The sequence below is a fragment of the Salmo trutta genome, unplaced genomic scaffold (assembly GCF_901001165.1).
Source record: "Salmo trutta unplaced genomic scaffold, fSalTru1.1, whole genome shotgun sequence".
NCBI classification, from domain to species: Eukaryota; Metazoa; Chordata; class Actinopteri; order Salmoniformes; family Salmonidae; genus Salmo; species Salmo trutta.
In genome coordinates this window covers 2,051,585-2,069,090 of record NW_021823073.1, presented here as the reverse complement: position 1 = coordinate 2,069,090, position 17,506 = coordinate 2,051,585, and the positions used below count along the sequence as shown (strand labels likewise).

Genomic DNA, 17,506 nt, shown 5'->3' with positions numbered 1-17,506 from the left:
CATTCCTAACAGACTCTCCACAGACAGACATATTAACACATCAAGATGGCTCTCTCTATCCCATTCCCAACAGACTCTCCACAGACAGACATATTAACACATCAAGATGGCTCTCTCTATCCCATTCCCAACAGACTCTCCACAGACAGACATATTAACACATCAAGATGGCTCTCTCTATCCCATTCCCTACAGACTCTCCACAGACAGACATATTAACACACCAAGATGGCTCTCTCTATCCCATTCCCAACAGACTCTCCACAGACAGACATATTAACACATCAAGATGGCTCTCTCTATCCCATTCCCAACAGACTCTCCACAGACAGACATATTAACACATCAAGATGGCTCTCTCTATCCCATTCCCTACAGACTCTCCACAGACAGACATATTAACACATCAAGATGGCTCTCTCTATCCCATTCCCAACAGACTCTCCACAGACAGACATATTAACACATCAAGATGGCTCTCTCTATCCCATTCCCTACAGACTCTCCACAGACAGACATATTAACACATCAAGATGGCTCTCTCTATCCCATTCCCAACAGACTCTCCACAGACAGACATATTAACACATCAAGATGGCTCTCTCTATCCCATTCCCAACAGACTCTCCATAGACAGACATATTAACACACCAAGATGGCTCTCTCTATCCCATTCCCAACAGACTCTCCACAGACAGGGCTGTGAAGTTGAGCTGGACCAGTGGCACATCCCCTGCAGTGATGACGGACGGACAGACGGATGGCACAGGCACACACATAGAAATACAACGACTAGAGCGGACATGTCATTGTGTTGCCGCTGCTAAAAGCAGCACTTGGATTTAGACACACAGCTGTGCACTGGGTTTTCTCATTCATTCTCTTTCATCATAGTGTTTCTATGGGACACATTGCTGGTATCACTGTAACATAGTGTTTCTATGGGACACATTGCTGGTATCACTGTAACATAGTGTTTCTATGGGACACATTGCTGGTATCACTGTAACATAGTGTTTCTATGGGACACATTGCTGGTATCACTGTAACATAGTGTTTCTATGGGACACATTGCTGGTATCACTGTAACATAGTGTTTCTATGGGACACATTGCTGGTATCACTGTAACATAGTGTTTCTATGGGACACATTGCTGGTATCACTGTAACATAGTGTTTCTATGGGACACATTGCTGGTATCACTGTAACATAGTGTTTCTATGGGACACATTGCTGGTATCACTGTAACATAGTGTTTCTATGGGACACATTGCTGGTACCACTGTAACATTGTGTTTCTATGGGACACATTGCTGGTATCACTGTAACATAGTGTTTCTATGGGACACATTGCTGGTACCACTGTAACATAGTGTTTCTATGGGACACATTGCTGGTATCACTGTAACATAGTGTTTCTATGGGACACATTGCTGGTATCACTGTAACATAGTGTTTCTATGGGACACATTGCTGGTATCACTGTAACATAGTGTTTCTATGGGACACATTGCTGGTATCACTGTAACATAATGAATGGAAGTGGGATGATTAATCATCTTTCCTGACACCTGAATAATTGTACTAGTTCCCCAAGCTGCTGCCCAGGCTTTAGCTCAGCAGGCTATCAGCACAACTCAGGCTTGATATCTGCGCTCGTTCACATAAACGTGCCAGCGTTGACAGAAGATGTCTCGTGTGTGTGTCTGTGTGCGTGCATGCATACTCGTGTGTGTGTGTGTGTGTGTGTGTGTGTGTGTCTGTGTTGTTGGCCCATCGCCACTCACCTGCAGACAGCGGTTTGACCTGCTTGAGGCCGTGTGACTGGGACAGCTTCTCAGAGAGCAGGAAGATGGGTCGCTGGATCAAAACAAACTTGTTGCCTACGTCCAGCTTCTGCTGAGAGAAGGTGAAGGTTCCCAGGCCTGCGATGTAGACCCCCTGGACAGACAGACAGACAGACACAACAAGTTGTCAACCAGTTCTCCTAGACCTGATGATGAATATAGCTGAAGGACAATCATGATAATGCCTCTACTATTTATGATATGTCATATTTACTTTCCTAATTCCTTGCCTAACTTTCCTCAGAGCTGAAAGATTTCCTAGTCTCACTGAAAATTGGGCAATAAGACAACTGCCAGCTTCAAATCTATGTCACATGGTAAAATAGTCCTATTTCAGAGTTGATATTCATACACTACTGTAGCTCCAGAGCAAAAATGTCAAGTTAAACTCAATTCATTCCAATCCCAATTAAAATACAACAGCTGGCTTTCATTGGCTGACTGGCATCGCTCGGAGAGCAGCTGCCCTTTTCTCTCACTTGTAGAAAGCAGAGAACAGAGACGGTGCCAGTTTGCTTTGCCAGTCAGCTGTTTAGTCAGCGCGCCGATTGCTTTGAGTTTGATGTCGGCATTTCGTAAACCTTGTTGTAATCTGATAGCCAGGGGTTGATCGAATTGGGAATTGAGAGGTGAGGGAGCCCTCATTTTTGGTGACCAATCGAAATATAAAGCTATTTTATTGCTATTAAAATATGGGCTGTGATAGCTGCAGGCCTAATTGATATTTGTATTCATTTGCCCCAGAGGCTAGTGCAATTTTGCTCTCATGTATTGGTATGAAAATAAACACAACTGAACAACGTACAATACCTTATCCTACATGTAGCCTACCTGATCCCTACATGTAGCCTACCTGATCCCTACCTGTAGTCTACCTGATCCCTACCTGTAGTCTACCTGATCCCTACCTGTAGTCTACCTGATCCTACCTGTAGGCTACCTGATCCCTACATGTAGGCTACCTGATCCCTACCAGTAGTCTACCTGATCCCTACCTGTAGTCTACCTGATCCTACCTGTAGGCTACCTGATCCCTACCTGTAGTCTACCTGATCCCTACCTGTAGTCTACCTGATCCCTACATGTAGCCTACCTGATCCCTACCTGTAGTCTACCTGATCCCTACCTGTAGTCTACTTGATCCCTACATGTAGCCTACCTAATCCCTACATGTAGCCTACCTGATCCCTACCTGTAGTCTACCTGATCCCTACCTATAGTCTACCTTATCCTACATGTAGCCTACCTTATCCCTACATGTAGTCTACCTGATCCCTACATGTAGCCTACCTGATCCCTACCTGTAGTCTAACTGATCCCTACATATAGCCTACCTGATCCCTACCTGTAGTCTACCTGATCCCTACATGTAGCCTACCTGATCCCGACATGTAGCCTACCTGATCCCTACCTGTAGTCTACCTGATCCGTACCTGTAGTCTACCTGATCCCTACCTGTAGTCTACCTGATCCTACCTGTAGGCTACCTGATACCTACATGTAGCCTACCTGATCCCTACCTGTAGTCTACCTGATCCCTACATGTAGTCTACCTGATCCGTACCTGTAGTCTACCTGATCCCTACCTGTGGTCTACCTGATCCTACCTGTAGTCTACCTGATCCGTACCTGTAGTCTACCTGATCCCTACATGTAGCCTACCTGATCCCTACCTGTAGTCTACCTGATCCGTACCTGTAGTCTACCTGATCCCTACCTGTAGGCTACCTGATCCTACCTGCAGCCTACCTGATCCCTACCTGTAGTCTACCTGATCCCTACCTGTAGTCTACCTGATCCCTACCTGTAGTCTACCTGATCCCTACCTGATCCCTACCTGATCCCTACCTGTAGCCTACCTGATCCCTACCTGTAGTCTACCTGATCCCTACCTGTAGTCTACCTGATTCCTACCTGTAGTCTACCTGATCCCTACCTGTAGACTCCCTGATCCCTACCTGTAGTCTACCTGATCCCTACCTGTAGCCTACCTGTACCCTACCTGTAGGCTACCTGATCCCTACTTGTAGTCTACCTGATCCTACCTGTAGTCTACCTGATCCCTACCTGTAGTCTACCTGATCCGTACCTGTAGTCTACCTGATCCCTACCTGTAGTCTACCTGATCCTACCTGTAGGCTACCTGATCCCTACATGTAGGCTACCTGATCCCTACCAGTAGTCTACCTGATCCCTACCTGTAGTCTACCTGATCCTACCTGTAGGCTACCTGATCCCTACCTGTAGTCTACCTGATCCCTACCTGTAGTCTACCTGATCCCTACCTGATCCCTACATGTAGCCTACCTGATCCCTACCTGTAGTCTACCTGATCCCTACCTGTAGTCTACTTGATCCCTACATGTAGCCTACCTAATCCCTACATGTAGCCTACCTGATCCCTACCTGTAGTCTACCTGATCCCTACCTATAGTCTACCTTATCCTACATGTAGCCTACCTTATCCCTACATGTAGTCTACCTGATCCCTACATGTAGCCTACCTGATCCCTACCTGTAGTCTAACTGATCCCTACATATAGCCTACCTGATCCCTACCTGTAGTCTACCTGATCCCTACATGTAGCCTACCTGATCCCGACATGTAGCCTACCTGATCCCTACCTGTAGTCTACCTGATCCGTACCTGTAGTCTACCTGATCCCTACCTGTAGTCTACCTGATCCTACCTGTAGGCTACCTGATACCTACATGTAGCCTACCTGATCCCTACCTGTAGTCTACCTGATCCCTACCTATAGTCTACCTTATCCTACATGTAGCCTACCTTATCCCTACATGTAGTCTACCTGATCCCTACATGTAGCCTACCTGATCCCTACCTGTAGTCTAACTGATCCCTACATATAGCCTACCTGATCCCTACCTGTAGTCTACCTGATCCCTACATGTAGCCTACCTGATCCTGATCCCTACATGTAGCCTACCTGATCCCTACCTGTAGTCTACCTGATCCGTACCTGTAGTCTACCTGATCCCTACCTGTAGGCTACCTGATCCTACCTGCAGCCTACCTGATCCCTACCTGTAGTCTACCTGATCCCTACCTGTAGTCTACCTGATCCCTACCTGTAGTCTACCTGATCCCTACCTGATCCCTACCTGATCCCTACCTGTAGCCTACCTGATCCCTACCTGTAGTCTACCTGATTCCTACCTGTAGTCTACCTGATCCCTACCTGTAGACTCCCTGATCCCTACCTGTAGTCTACCTGATCCCTACCTGTAGCCTACCTGTACCCTACCTGTAGGCTACCTGATCCCTACTTGTAGTCTACCTGATCCTACCTGTAGTCTACCTGATCCCTACCTGTAGTCTACCTGATCCGTACCTGTAGTCTACCTGATCCCTCCCTGTAGTCTACCTGATCCTACCTGTAGTCTACCTGAGCCCTACCTGTAGTCTACCTGATCCTACCTGTAGTCTACCTGAGCCCTACCTGTAGTCTACCTGATCCCTACCTGTAGCCTACCTGATCCCTACCTGTAGTCTACCTGATCCCTACCTGTAGTCTACCTGATCCCTACCTGATCCTACCTGTAGCCTACCTGATCCTACATGTAGCCTACCTGATCCCTACCTGTAGTCTACCTGATCCGTACCTGTAGCCTATCTGAACCCTACCTGTAGTCTACCTGATCCTACCTTAAGGCTACCTGATCCCTACCTGTAGTCTACCTGATCCCTACCTGTAGTCTACCTGATCCTACCTGTAGTCTACCTGATCCCTACCTGTAGTCTACCTGATCCCTACCTGAACCATACCTGATTCCTACCTGTAGACTCCCTGATCCCCGCCTGTAGTCTACCTGATCCCTACCTGTAGTCTACCTGATCCCTACCTGTAGTCTACCTGATCCCTACCTGTAGTCTACCTGATCCCTACCTGTAGCCTACCTGAACCCTACCTGTAGGCTACCTGATCCCTACTTGTAGTCTACCTGATCCTACCTGTAGTCTACCTGATCCCTACCTGTAGTCTACCTGATCCGTACCTGTAGTCTACCTGATCCCTCCCTGTAGTCTACCTGATCCTACCTGTAGTCTACCTGAGCCCTACCTGTAGTCTACCTGATCCTACCTGTAGTCTACAGGAGCCCTACCTGTAGTCTACCTGATCCCTACCTGTAGTCTACCTGATCTCTACCTGTAGTCTACCTGATCCCTACCTGTAGTCTACCTGATCCCTACCTGTAGTCTACCTTATCCTACCTGTAGCCTACCTGATCCTACATGTAGACTACCTGATCCCTACCTGTAGCCTACCTGATCCGTACCTGTAGCCTATCTGAACCCTACCTGTAGTCTACCTGATCCTACCTGTAGGCTACCTGATCCCTACCTGTAGTCTACCTGATCCCTACCTGTAGTCTACCTGATCCTACCTGTAGTCTACCTGATCCCTACCTGTAGTCTACCCGATCCCTACCTGTAGTCTACCTGATCCCTACCTGTAGCCTACCTTATCCTACCTGTAGGCTACCTGATCCCTACCTGTAGTCTACCTGATCCCTACCTGTAGTCTACCTGATCCCTACCTGTAGTGTACCTGATCCCTACCTGTAGCCTACCTGAACCCTACCTGTAGTCTACCTGATCCCTACCTGCAGTCTACTTGATCCCTACCTGTAGTCTACCTGATCCCTGCCTGAACCATACCTGATTCCTACCTGTAGACTCCCTGATCCCCGCCTGTAGTCTACCTGATCCCTACCTGTAGTCTACCTGATCCCTACCTGTTGTCTACCTGATCCCTACCTGTAGCCTACCTGATCCCTACCTGTAGTCTACCTGATCCCTACCTGCAGTCTACTTGATCCCTACCTGTAGTCTACCTGATCCCTACCTGAACCATACCTGATTCCTACCTGTAGACTCCCTGATCCCCGCCTGTAGTCTACCTGATTCCTACCTGTAGATTCCCTGATCCCTGCCTGTAGTCTACCTGATCCCTACCTGCCTCTGGAATAAACAACCATGCATTTCCATCTCTCACTCTATCAAGCTTGCTTGTCCATCTTCCTCATTTAAAATTAGATATTTTTACTGATCTATCTTGCTGGCAAAACGTCATTAAACATAGCTAAGTTATTTAGCTATAGTGTGGATGTTATTAAATATAATAATCACACAGATAATCCACCTGCGTAGGTAACATACCACCAGGGAAATGTTGCAATCAATATTCTCGGAGCCACCTTGTTGATACAAAATGCTTCAATATTCTCCGAATGTTTCCCTTCCATGGCGATGAAAGGAAATGCAAAAATGAACTGTGCGCACACATGAGGATCATCTCTGAATGAAGCATGTGAGACAATGACACTGTCATGGTACACTGTCATGGTACACTGTCATGGTACACTGTCATGGTACACTGTCATGGTACACTGTCATGGTACACTGTCATGGTACACTGTCATGGTACACTGTCATGGTACACTGTAGGCCTACGAGCCGTTCGACAAGGGTGGCTTCATACAGCCTATAGCAGGGGAGTCTGCAGCCTTTTTCAAGTGGAGTGCCAATTTACAATTCATCCTACCATTTCTAAAGATCTGCATACCAGTTATGATTTTCATATACGCATTGTAGGATACCTAACTGTGCCCAAAACATTTCTAACTGCCCACAAATTAAATAATTATATACAGTGCATTCAGAAAGTATTCAGACACCTTGACTTATTCCGCATTATGTTACGTTACAGCCTTATTCTAAAATTACACAAAATACCCCATAATGACAAAGCAAAAACAGGTTTAAAAAATAAAACTGAAATATTTCATTTACATAAGTATTCAGACCCTTTGCTCAGTACTTTGTTGAAGCACCTTTAGCAGTGATTACAGCCTTGAGCCTTCCTGGGTATGACACTACATGCTTGGTCCACCGGTATTTGGGGAGTTTCTCCCATTCTGCTCTGCAGATCCTCTAAAGCGCCTTCAGGTTGGATGGGGAGCGTCGCTGGACAGCTATTTTTAGGTCTCTCCAGAGATGTTTCGATCGGGTTCAAGTCCGGGCTCTGGCTGGGCCACTCAAGGACATTCAGACACTTGTACCGAAGCCACTCCTGCATTCTCTTGGCTGTGTGCTTAGGGTCGTTGTCCTGTTGGAAGGTGACTCTTCGCCCCAGTCTGAGGTCCTGAGCGCTCTGGAGCAGGTTTTCATCAAGGTTCTTTCTGCACTTTGCTCCTTTCATCTTTCCCTCGATCCTGACTAGTCTCCCAGTCCCTGCTGCTGAAAAACATCTCTACAACATGATGCTGCCACCACCATGCTTCCCTGTAGGGATGGTGCCAGGCATTCAGGATAAAGAGTTCAATCTTGGTTTCATCAGACCAGAGAATCTTGTTTCTCATGGTCTGAGTATTCCTTTAGGTTCCTTTTGGCAAACTCTAAGTGGGCTGTCATGTGCCTTTTACTGAGGAGCGGCTTTTGTCTGGCCACTCTACCATAAAGGCCAGATTGGTGGAGTGCTGCAGAGATGGTTGTCCTTCTGGGAGGTTCTCCCATCTCCACAGAGGAACTCTGGAGCTCTGTCAGAGTGACCATCGGGTTCTTGGTCACCTCCCTGACCAAGACCCTTCTCCCCCAATTGCTCAGTTTGGCCGGGCGACCAGTGATCTTGGGGACCTTCAATGCTGCAGAAATGTTTTGGTACCCTTCCCCAGATCTGTGTCTCAACACAATCCTGTCTCGGAGCTCTACGGACAATTCCTTCAACCTCAGGGCTTGGTTTTTGCTCTGACATGCACTGTCAACTGTGGAACCTTATATAGACAGGTGTGTGCCTTTCCAAATCATGTCCAATCAATTAAATTTACCACAGGTGGACACCAATCAAGTTGTAGAAACATCTTAAGGATGATCAATCGAAACAGGATGCACCTGAGCTCAATGTTGAGTCTTATAGCAAAGGATCTGAATACTTATGTAAGTAAGGTATTTCTGTTTTTTATTTGTAATTCATTTGTGAAAATATCAACATGAATTTTTTTTACATCCATTTTAGATTAAGGCTGTAATGTAACAAAATGTTGGAAAGGGAAGGGGTCTAAATGCTTTCCGAATGCCCTGTAGCTGACTACTAGACAGAGGCGCTGTCCATTCAGCACCACGTCACGGAGCTCCACTATGCCTGTACCGAGGAGCTGTCCATTCAGCACCACGTCACGGAGCTCCACTATGCCTGTACCGAGGCACTGTCCATTCAGCACCACGTCACGGAGCTCCACTATGCCTGTACCGAGGAGCTGTCCATTCAACACCACGTCACCGAGCTCCACTATGCCTGTACCGAGGCGCTGTCCATTCAGCACCACGTCACCGAGCTCCACTATGCCTGTACCGAGGCACTGTCCATTCAGCACCACGTCACAGAGCTCCACTATGCCTGTACTGAGGAGCTGTCCATTCAGCACCACGTCACAGAGCTCCACTATGCCTGTACCGAGGCGCTGTCCATTCAGCACCACGTCACAGAGCTCCACTATGCCTGTACCGAGACGCTGTCCATTCAGCACCACATCACGGAGCTCCACTATGCCTGTACCGAGGAGCTGTCCATTCAGCACCACGTCACAGAGCTCCACTATGCCTGTACCGAGGAGCTGTCCATTCAGAACCACGTCACAGAGCTCCACTATGCCTGTACCGAGACGCTGTCCATTCAGCACCACGTCACAGAGCTCCACTATGCCTGTACCGAGGAGCTGTCCATTCAGCGGTGCTGAATCACGGGCGTGGCCTTAGTGCCCTTTAAAAATTAGATTTTCCCTTTGTATTTCATGATATTCGTCATTCTTTAGTCGAGTTTGTTTGTCTTCATGCGTCCTTGTCAATTAAAGGCCTAAGTAAGTCTGATGTAGGCTATGCCTTTTATTTCAATGCATGTGTAGGATTTATCTGGCATAATTTGCATTCGCAGTCAGCTGTTTTATGCATCGGTTACTCAAGCAATCAAAAGCCCTTTTTACATCAGTACATGTCACAAAGTGCTTATACAGACACCTAGCCTAAAACCCCAAAGAGCAAGCAATGCAGATGTAGAAGCACTGTGGCTAGGAAAAACTCCCTAGAAAGGCAGGAACCTAGGAAGAAACCTAGAGAGGAACCAGGCTCTGAGGGGTGGCCAGTCCTCTTCTGGCTGTGCCGGATGGAGATTATAAGAGTACATGGCCATTAAGGCCAGATTGTTTCACACTGATGTCAGCATTTAATGTCGGTCTTTGTCGTGACTTGATAGCATGTATTATGCATCTATTTCATGTTCACTGTATGTACCGTTCCACAAGTAAATGAGTCAATTTATGACGAGGTTGAGTAGTGGTTGACATTGTAGCCAGTGGTGTAAAGTAAAATACAACTTAAGTCATTTTTTGGGGTAGCTGTACTTTACTTTACTATTTATATTTTACTTTTACTCCACTGCATTCTCAAAGAAGATAATGTACTTTTTACTCAATACATTTTCCCTGACACCCAAAAGTACTCATTACATTTCGAATGCTTAGCAGGACAGGAAAATGGTCCAATTCACACAGTTACCAAGATAACAACCCTGGTCATCCCTACCTCCTCTGACCTGGTGGACTTACTGAACACACATGCTTGGTTTGTAAATTCTATCTGAGTGTTGGAGTTTGCCCCTGTCTGTCCGTGAGAAATAAAACCAGATAATGGTACCATCTGGTTTGCTTAATATAAGGAATGGATAATGATGTATACTTTTACTTTTGATACACAAGTTTATTTTTGCAATTACATTTACTTTTGATACTTAAGTATGTTTAAAAGCAAATAGTTTTAGACTTTTACTGGGTGACTTTCACTTTTACTTGAGTCACTTTCTATTAAGGTATCTTTACTTTTACTCAAGTATGACATGTGGGTACTTTTCCCCCACTGATTGTAGCCTACACACAGTTCCACACACCTTTAAACCTGATACTGCATGATAATTAATACCTGATGTCATTTTGTTTCATTTTGCTGTTCGTCAAATAGCATTTTCCAGTTTTTAAATTGTGTAGAAATGCAGTAAATAAGCTTCAAACTGCTAAAAACATCCTCTGCTATACACTCAGTTTAGCTGAACTGACTGACCACTAACTATGGCAATATCGACTTTCTAAAGTGCTCTCACCTTTTGCAAGGTCATCTGTCGCTCCACGAAAGATGACACGTTTGACCAAATGCTGTCAACGTCTGAAATAAAGGGGAACATTTTCAGAACAATTTTCAGAAAATAAAAATTGCTTATACAGCTAAATGTTTAAAAAATGTAGTATAAATCAAATGACATGCACACCTTGATTCTAAATTGTGCAAAGTTTGCAAACAAATGCGCATAGCCTAGGTGTTTTTAAGAAGCAGCAAGGTGGGCTATATATTTTCTACTGTACAATAAAATAGGCTAGAAAGTGTGTCCTGTCCTGACCGTTTTCTGAGAGCTGAGAGAGGGTTGGAAAGGACTTCCTCTCCGCCTCCGACACCACGGACAACAAGTCGGTCATCATGACAATTACAGCAAAATATCTTTTAAAAAAAGATAGAAAAGAAACCCAGAGTTGTTTCAGTTCAATCCTCCGCCTTCCAGATTCCCCCCCGCCGATAGCCCATTACAGTGCGTCTCCTCGGGTGATAAATCTCGATGGGAAATGCATCCGTGCGCGCAACTCCAACACTGACCTTGTTGCTACGAGCAACGTCACAATAGCCACTTGCACCCCCCGCAGCGACACTGGGGCCAAAGTTTAGCCCTGCAGATTAGAAACTCCGTTCATTTTAACTTTAGCATGTCTTCTAAAAGCAAATAGGCCTGTATAATGACTTTAAGGATCCCTTCCGAGTTGAATCCAGATAGCTCATGTCATGAAAATGGTCACTGTATTTCTGAGACCGATTTAATCAAGAATGGTAGATGAGCAATTGTGCATTTGCATCCATTTGTGAAGCAATTTTCACTGCCCCCCAGCTATATCTGTTGAAACGTAATAAAGCCTTACATTTGCGTCATTCAGCAGGCTTTTGAAGTAAAGTGTAAACCAGCACATTGGCAGGTGCACAACTGACCGGGTAGTGAGTGTTGATTTTACGTGCTTTCGCTGTGATTGTTCATGTAAGTGTTTTTGACTATTCATGTCCCTCCATACATTTTAGGAATTTGGGTCATAAGTATAATAACACACACTGCACAGTTAGGCCCGAATCTGACCAGCTTTTTAAATAGTTTTATTTTAGTAGACAAGTCTAATTTTAAAAGGCTCTGTGCCTAATTTGTATATATTGACTGTGGACTAATTTGATATATTTGGTCATTTCAGAGTTGAATTGCCTAAAATGAATCACTCCGGGCCTGAGAAGCGCGAGCAGAAGTTCGTGCTCGACTGCATCGCTGTCAGTTCGGTTGCGCTCGGGTATGAACACATGCGCCCCCGGCTCTGGTCGGTGCTCCCCCGGTACGACGCACGCAATGACCCCCACGCTGCGCGCTACACGACCACCCCGTCCGTGCAGAGGGTCCCGCAGAAGACCACCCCGTCGGTGCAGAGGGTCCCGCAGAAAACCACCCCGTCGGTGCAGAGGGTCCAGCAGAAGACCGAGAACAAGGAACTGAAGAGCGCCGCTGCCCAAAAGTCTCTAGACCTGAGGAACACTTCCGGAGCAGGTAGGCTATTCTATTGTATTCTAGGATATTATATTATATTATATAGGCTGTTCTATTCTATTCATTTTTTTTTTTTTTGGATGAAATGGGATTCATAATATGTCCTGTTTGACATCAAATTAGTTCCACAGAATCAGAGAAATACGTTTACATTTACATTGTATATTTTGGTCATTTAGCAGACTCTTATCCAACACAGGTTGTGGCTTTTCTGGCCACCAGGGGGAAATAATCAATGCATGCCATTGCTTTGACCTATCGAATTAAGGAAGGGGGAGATAGGCCTATAGGCTATGTGAAGTGACAAACAGTTGGAGGAGACTGAAGAATAGGCTACAGTTATATTCTGAAGAAACTATTCTATACCCTGCAGAAATGCTCTTCTATTCTATTCAATAAATCAAGGTACTTTTAGTTAGCAGTAGTCCTACATGGGATTCATAATCTATACAGGTTTTACATCAGTAGGCCTACATGGGATTCATAATCTATACAGGTTTTACATCAGTAGACCTACATGGGATTCATAATCTATACAGGTTTTACATCAGTAGTCCTACATGGGATTCATAATCTATACAGGTTTTACATCAGTAGTCCTACATGGGATTCATAATCTATACAGGTTTTACATCAGTAGGCCTACATGGGATTCATAATCTATACAGGTTTTACATCAGTAGGCCTACATGGGATTCATAATCTATACAGGTTTTACATCAGTAGGCCTACATGGGATTCATAATCTATACAGGTTTTACATCAGTAGGCCTACATGGGATTCATAATCTATACAGGTTTTACATCAGTAGGCCTACATGGGATTCATAATCTTTACAGGTTTTACATCAGTAGGCCTACATGGGATTCATAATCTATACAGGTTTTACATCAGTAGGCCTACATGGGATTCATAATCTATACAGGTTTTACATCAGTAGGCCTACATGGGATTCATAATCTATACAGGTTTTACATCAGTAGGCCTACATGGGATTCATAATCTATACAGGTTTTACATCAGTAGACCTACATGGGATTCATAATCTTTACAGGTTTTACATCAGTAGATCTACATGGGATTCATAATCTATACAGGTTTTACATCAGTAGACCTACATGGGATTCATCATCTTTACAGGTTTTACATCAGTAGGCCTACATGGGATTCATAATCTATACAAGTTTTACATCAGTAGGCCTACATGGGATTCATAATCTATACAGGTTTTACATCAGTGGGACTACATGGGATTCATAATCTTTACAGGTTTTACATCATCATCATCATTGCTCAGAGTCACTGGTATAGGCTATCTTGTCTCTGCACCGGACAGGTCACTCCCGAGAGCAGGTGAGCAACCACAGTGGTCTCATGTCCGACATCAAGCCGCTGATAGGCTACAACGGGCGGTTTGGGTTTCGGCGCAACACGCCCAACCTCCGGCGGAACCCGTCCAGCTTCGGAGAGGTGACCACATTCCAACTCCATTGAGTCCAACGACTGAAAAGGCATCATCATCATCATTATGAAGTTCCAATGAGCAACAATAAATGCGTCCAGAGAATGCCATCCTATAACTTGATGAGTCATTATTTAGGCCTGTATATCTCAGCTTAACCCGAGGGTGATAATATAACAATAATAATATTGTGTTCACAGACTGCTATAGCCTACTTTCACAGACAATGGATTTCAGGTAGCACCATTGATGTACACTATATATACAAAAGTACGTGGACACCCCTTCAAGTGTAGTGGATTCGGCTATTTCAGCCATACCCATTGCTGACAGATGTATAAAATCGAGCACACAACCATGCAATCTCCATAGACAAACATTGGCAGTAGAATGGCTTTACTGAAGAGCTCAGTGACTTTCAACGTGGCACCGTCATAGGATGCCACCTTTCCAACAAGTCAGTTTGTCAAATTTCTATCCTGCTAGAGCTGCCCCGGTCAACTGTAAGTGCTGTTATTGTGAAGTGGAAACGTCTAGGAGCAACAACGGCTCAGCCGGGAAGTGGTAGGCCACACAAGCTCACAGAATGGGACCGCTGACCGCTGAAACACGTAAAGAACATCTGTCCTTGGTTACACCACTCACTACTGAGTTCCAAACTGCCTCTGGAAGCAACGTTAGCACAGTAACTGTTCGTCGGGAGATAATGAAATGGGTTTCCATGGTCAAGCAGCTGCACACAAGCCTAAGATCACCATGCGCAATGCCAAGTGTCGGCTGGAGTGGTGTAAAGTTTGCCGCCATTGGACTCTGGAGCAGTGGAAACACGTTCTCTGGACTGATGAATCAGGCTTCCCCATCTAGCAGTCCGACAGACAAATCTGGGTTTGGCTGTAAAGTTTAGTGGAAGAGGAATAATGGATGTGCTTCCATCTTTGTGGCAACAGATTGGGGCAGGCCCTTTCCTGTTTCAGCATGACAATGCCCCCATTCACAAAGCGAGGTCCATACAGTTTGGGGAAGGCCCTTTCCTGTTTCAGCATGACAATGCCCCCATTCACAAAGCGAGGTCCATACAGTTTGGGGCAGGCCCTTTCCTGTTTCAGCATGACAATGCCCCCATTCACAAAGCGAGGTCCATACAGTTTGGGGAAGGCCCTTTCCTGTTTCAGCATGACAATGCCGCCATTCACAAAGCGAGGTCCATACAGTTTGGGGAAGGCCCTTTCCTGTTTCAGCATGACAATGCCGCCATTCACAAAGCGAGGTCCATACAGTTTGGGGAAGGCCCTTTCCTGTTTCAGCATGACAATGCCGCCATTCACAAAGCGAGGTCCATACAGTTTGGGGAAGGCCCTTTCCTGTTTCAGCATGACAATGCCGCCATTCACAAAGCGAGGTCCATACAGTTTGGGGAAGGCCCTTTCCTGTTTCAGCATGACAATGCCGCCATTCACAAAGCGAGGTCCATACAGTTTGGGGAAGGCCCTTTCCTGTTTCAGCATGACAATGCCCCCATTCACAAAGCGAGGTCCATACAGTTTGGGGAAGGCCCTTTCCTGTTTCAGCATGACAATGCCCCCATTCACAAAGCGAGGGCCATACAGTTTGGGGAAGGCCCTTTCCTGTTTCAGCATGACAATGCCCCCATTCACAAAGCGAGGTCCATACAGTTTGGGGCAGGCCCTTTCCTGTTTCAGCATGACAATGCCCCCATTCACAAAGCGAGGTCCATACAGTTTGGGGCAGGCCCTTTCCTGTTTCAGCATGACAATGCCGCCATTCACAAAGCGAGGTCCATACAGTTTAGGGCAGGCCCTTTCCTGTTTCAGCATGACAATGCCCCCATTCACAAAGCGAGGTCCATACAGTTTGGGGCAGGCCCTTTCCTGTTTCAGCATGACAATGCCGCCATTCACAAAGCGAGGTCCATACAGATTTTTTTTCTTCTCGAGATCGGTGTGGAAGAACTTGACTGGCCTGTACAGAGCCCTGACCTCAACCCCATTGACCACCTTTGGGATGAATTGGAATGCCGACTGCGAGCCAGTCCTAATCGCCCAACATCAGTGCCCGACCTCAGTAATGCTATTGTGGCTGAATGGAAGCAAGTCCCAGCAGCAGTGTCCAACATCTAGTGGAAAGCCTTCCCAGAAGAGTGGAGGCTGTTATAGCAGCAAAGGGGGGACCAACTCCATATGAATGCCAATGATTTTGGAATGACTTGTTGGACGAGCAGGTGTCCACATACTTTTGGTCATGTAGTGTATTAGTTTACTATCACTAACCAGGTTTCCATCCAAACTTTTTATGCGAGTTAAGTAGACTACATCAACAAAATTACAGACCTGATGGAAACAGATTTTTTGGTAAACTTTCCAAATGTCCACAAAACAAAAATGCTCTTTTTCTTTCAGTAAAATGAATTATGCGAGAAATGTTATGGAAACGCTTTTATGAGCAAATATTGATATAATAACCATCATATCAAAGTAAATGGTGTCAACTATGACTTGTGTTGTCCTCCCATTATGACGTAGTAGAGAAGGCATGGGGTTTATTAGGATACAGATGAAATAAGTTAGGATTTCACAGGGTCTGATTCAGTTTGGCTTCCGTTTGACAAATACAAATATTCTTACTTTTATCCACAACAATCTCATCATGTAGCCTACCCGCCCAGCCAGCCCGAGCTGTTGGCTAGAGCGCACGGGCCAAGACCAGAGTATGCACATACTGAATGCTATTTAACTCCAGTTTTTGTGACAAAACTATATGTTGAGTTGAAAATGGGATGGAAACACATTGAAATGTAGATTTTTATTAGATACATGAAAACGCACAGATTTTCATCCACAAGTCATGTTGGTGGAAACACCACTGGTGAGGTCATTTTCATTCAGTATCTCTAGTTTAAAAATGACGGAGTTTTTTTATGGGGATTTTCTTTATTAAGCCAATTAAAGGTAACTCGAGCCACGATGTAGCAGGGGGTGTTAAGTCATAACAAATACACTTTTTCAGCTGCCGATTATGATGATAATGTCCAAAACTGCACTGAAGTCTAACAAAACATGATGATCGATGCTTGACTGCTGTTTGACAAATAACAATACTATGTCTTAATTATTATCTCATGTAGACTCACTAGCCTACCTGCACAGCCTGCCCGCACTTTATCTGCAAACTGTTGACTAGAGCGCTTGAGCCAAGAACGGAGTAGGCACATTTGCTATTTTATGCAAGTTTTTGGAGAAACTATTGGTAGAGTTGAAAATGCGACGCAAACAGATGGAACTCTAGATATTATTCGGAACCTTCCAATTTGAAGGAAAAACAACATTTCGTGTGCACTACGTCATCACATGCTGATTTGTATCCTAAACAAATCAGTTTAGCGGAAACACCACTGGTGGGGAAGTGCGCATATTTTCTTTATGCGGATTTTTTCAATATTATCATGAAAATCTGTCGCCAATCGGACGTACACCTAGCTAGTGT

General features: G+C 45.2%; 2 protein-coding genes across 5 annotated transcripts in view; one reads left to right on the top strand and one right to left on the bottom strand.

The window, feature by feature from the left end:
- LOC115188718 (coiled-coil domain-containing protein 81-like) overlaps positions 1-17,307 on the bottom strand; it is a 38,810-nt gene extending 21,503 nt beyond the window's left edge. For 3 of the 4 annotated variants that reach the window (XM_029747462.1, XM_029747465.1, XM_029747463.1), the window contains exons 1-3: positions 11,313-11,573; positions 11,019-11,080; positions 1,789-1,942 (exon numbers count right to left, since the gene is read on the bottom strand). In XM_029747462.1, the coding sequence (XP_029603322.1) occupies positions 1,789-1,942; positions 11,019-11,080; positions 11,313-11,391 (295 nt within the window). In that variant the 5' untranslated portion in view covers positions 11,392-11,573. Of the gene's footprint in view, positions 1-1,788; positions 1,943-11,018; positions 11,081-11,312; positions 11,574-17,161 lie in introns of those variants that run through there. The other variant, XM_029747464.1, reaches the window with a different exon arrangement.
- Positions 11,639-14,120, top strand: LOC115188721 (uncharacterized protein C17orf98-like). The gene is made up of 3 exons (XM_029747471.1): positions 11,639-11,993; positions 12,199-12,542; positions 13,880-14,120. The coding sequence occupies exons 2-3, from the start codon at positions 12,215-12,217 to the stop codon at positions 14,035-14,037; spliced, it is 486 nt and encodes a 161-aa protein (XP_029603331.1). The 5' UTR covers positions 11,639-11,993; positions 12,199-12,214; the 3' UTR covers positions 14,038-14,120.
- Positions 17,308-17,506: the final 199 nt, after the last annotated feature.

Excerpts from the sequence above, each read along its gene's own strand:
- LOC115188721 (XM_029747471.1), top strand. The coding sequence starts at position 12,215 with ATGAATCACTCCGGGCCTGAGAAGCGCGAGCAGAAGTTCGTGCTCGAC. Across the intron at positions 12,543-13,879 it reads GAGGAACACTTCCGGAGCAG|GTCACTCCCGAGAGCAGGTG; the intron begins GTAGGCTATTCT and ends TGCACCGGACAG.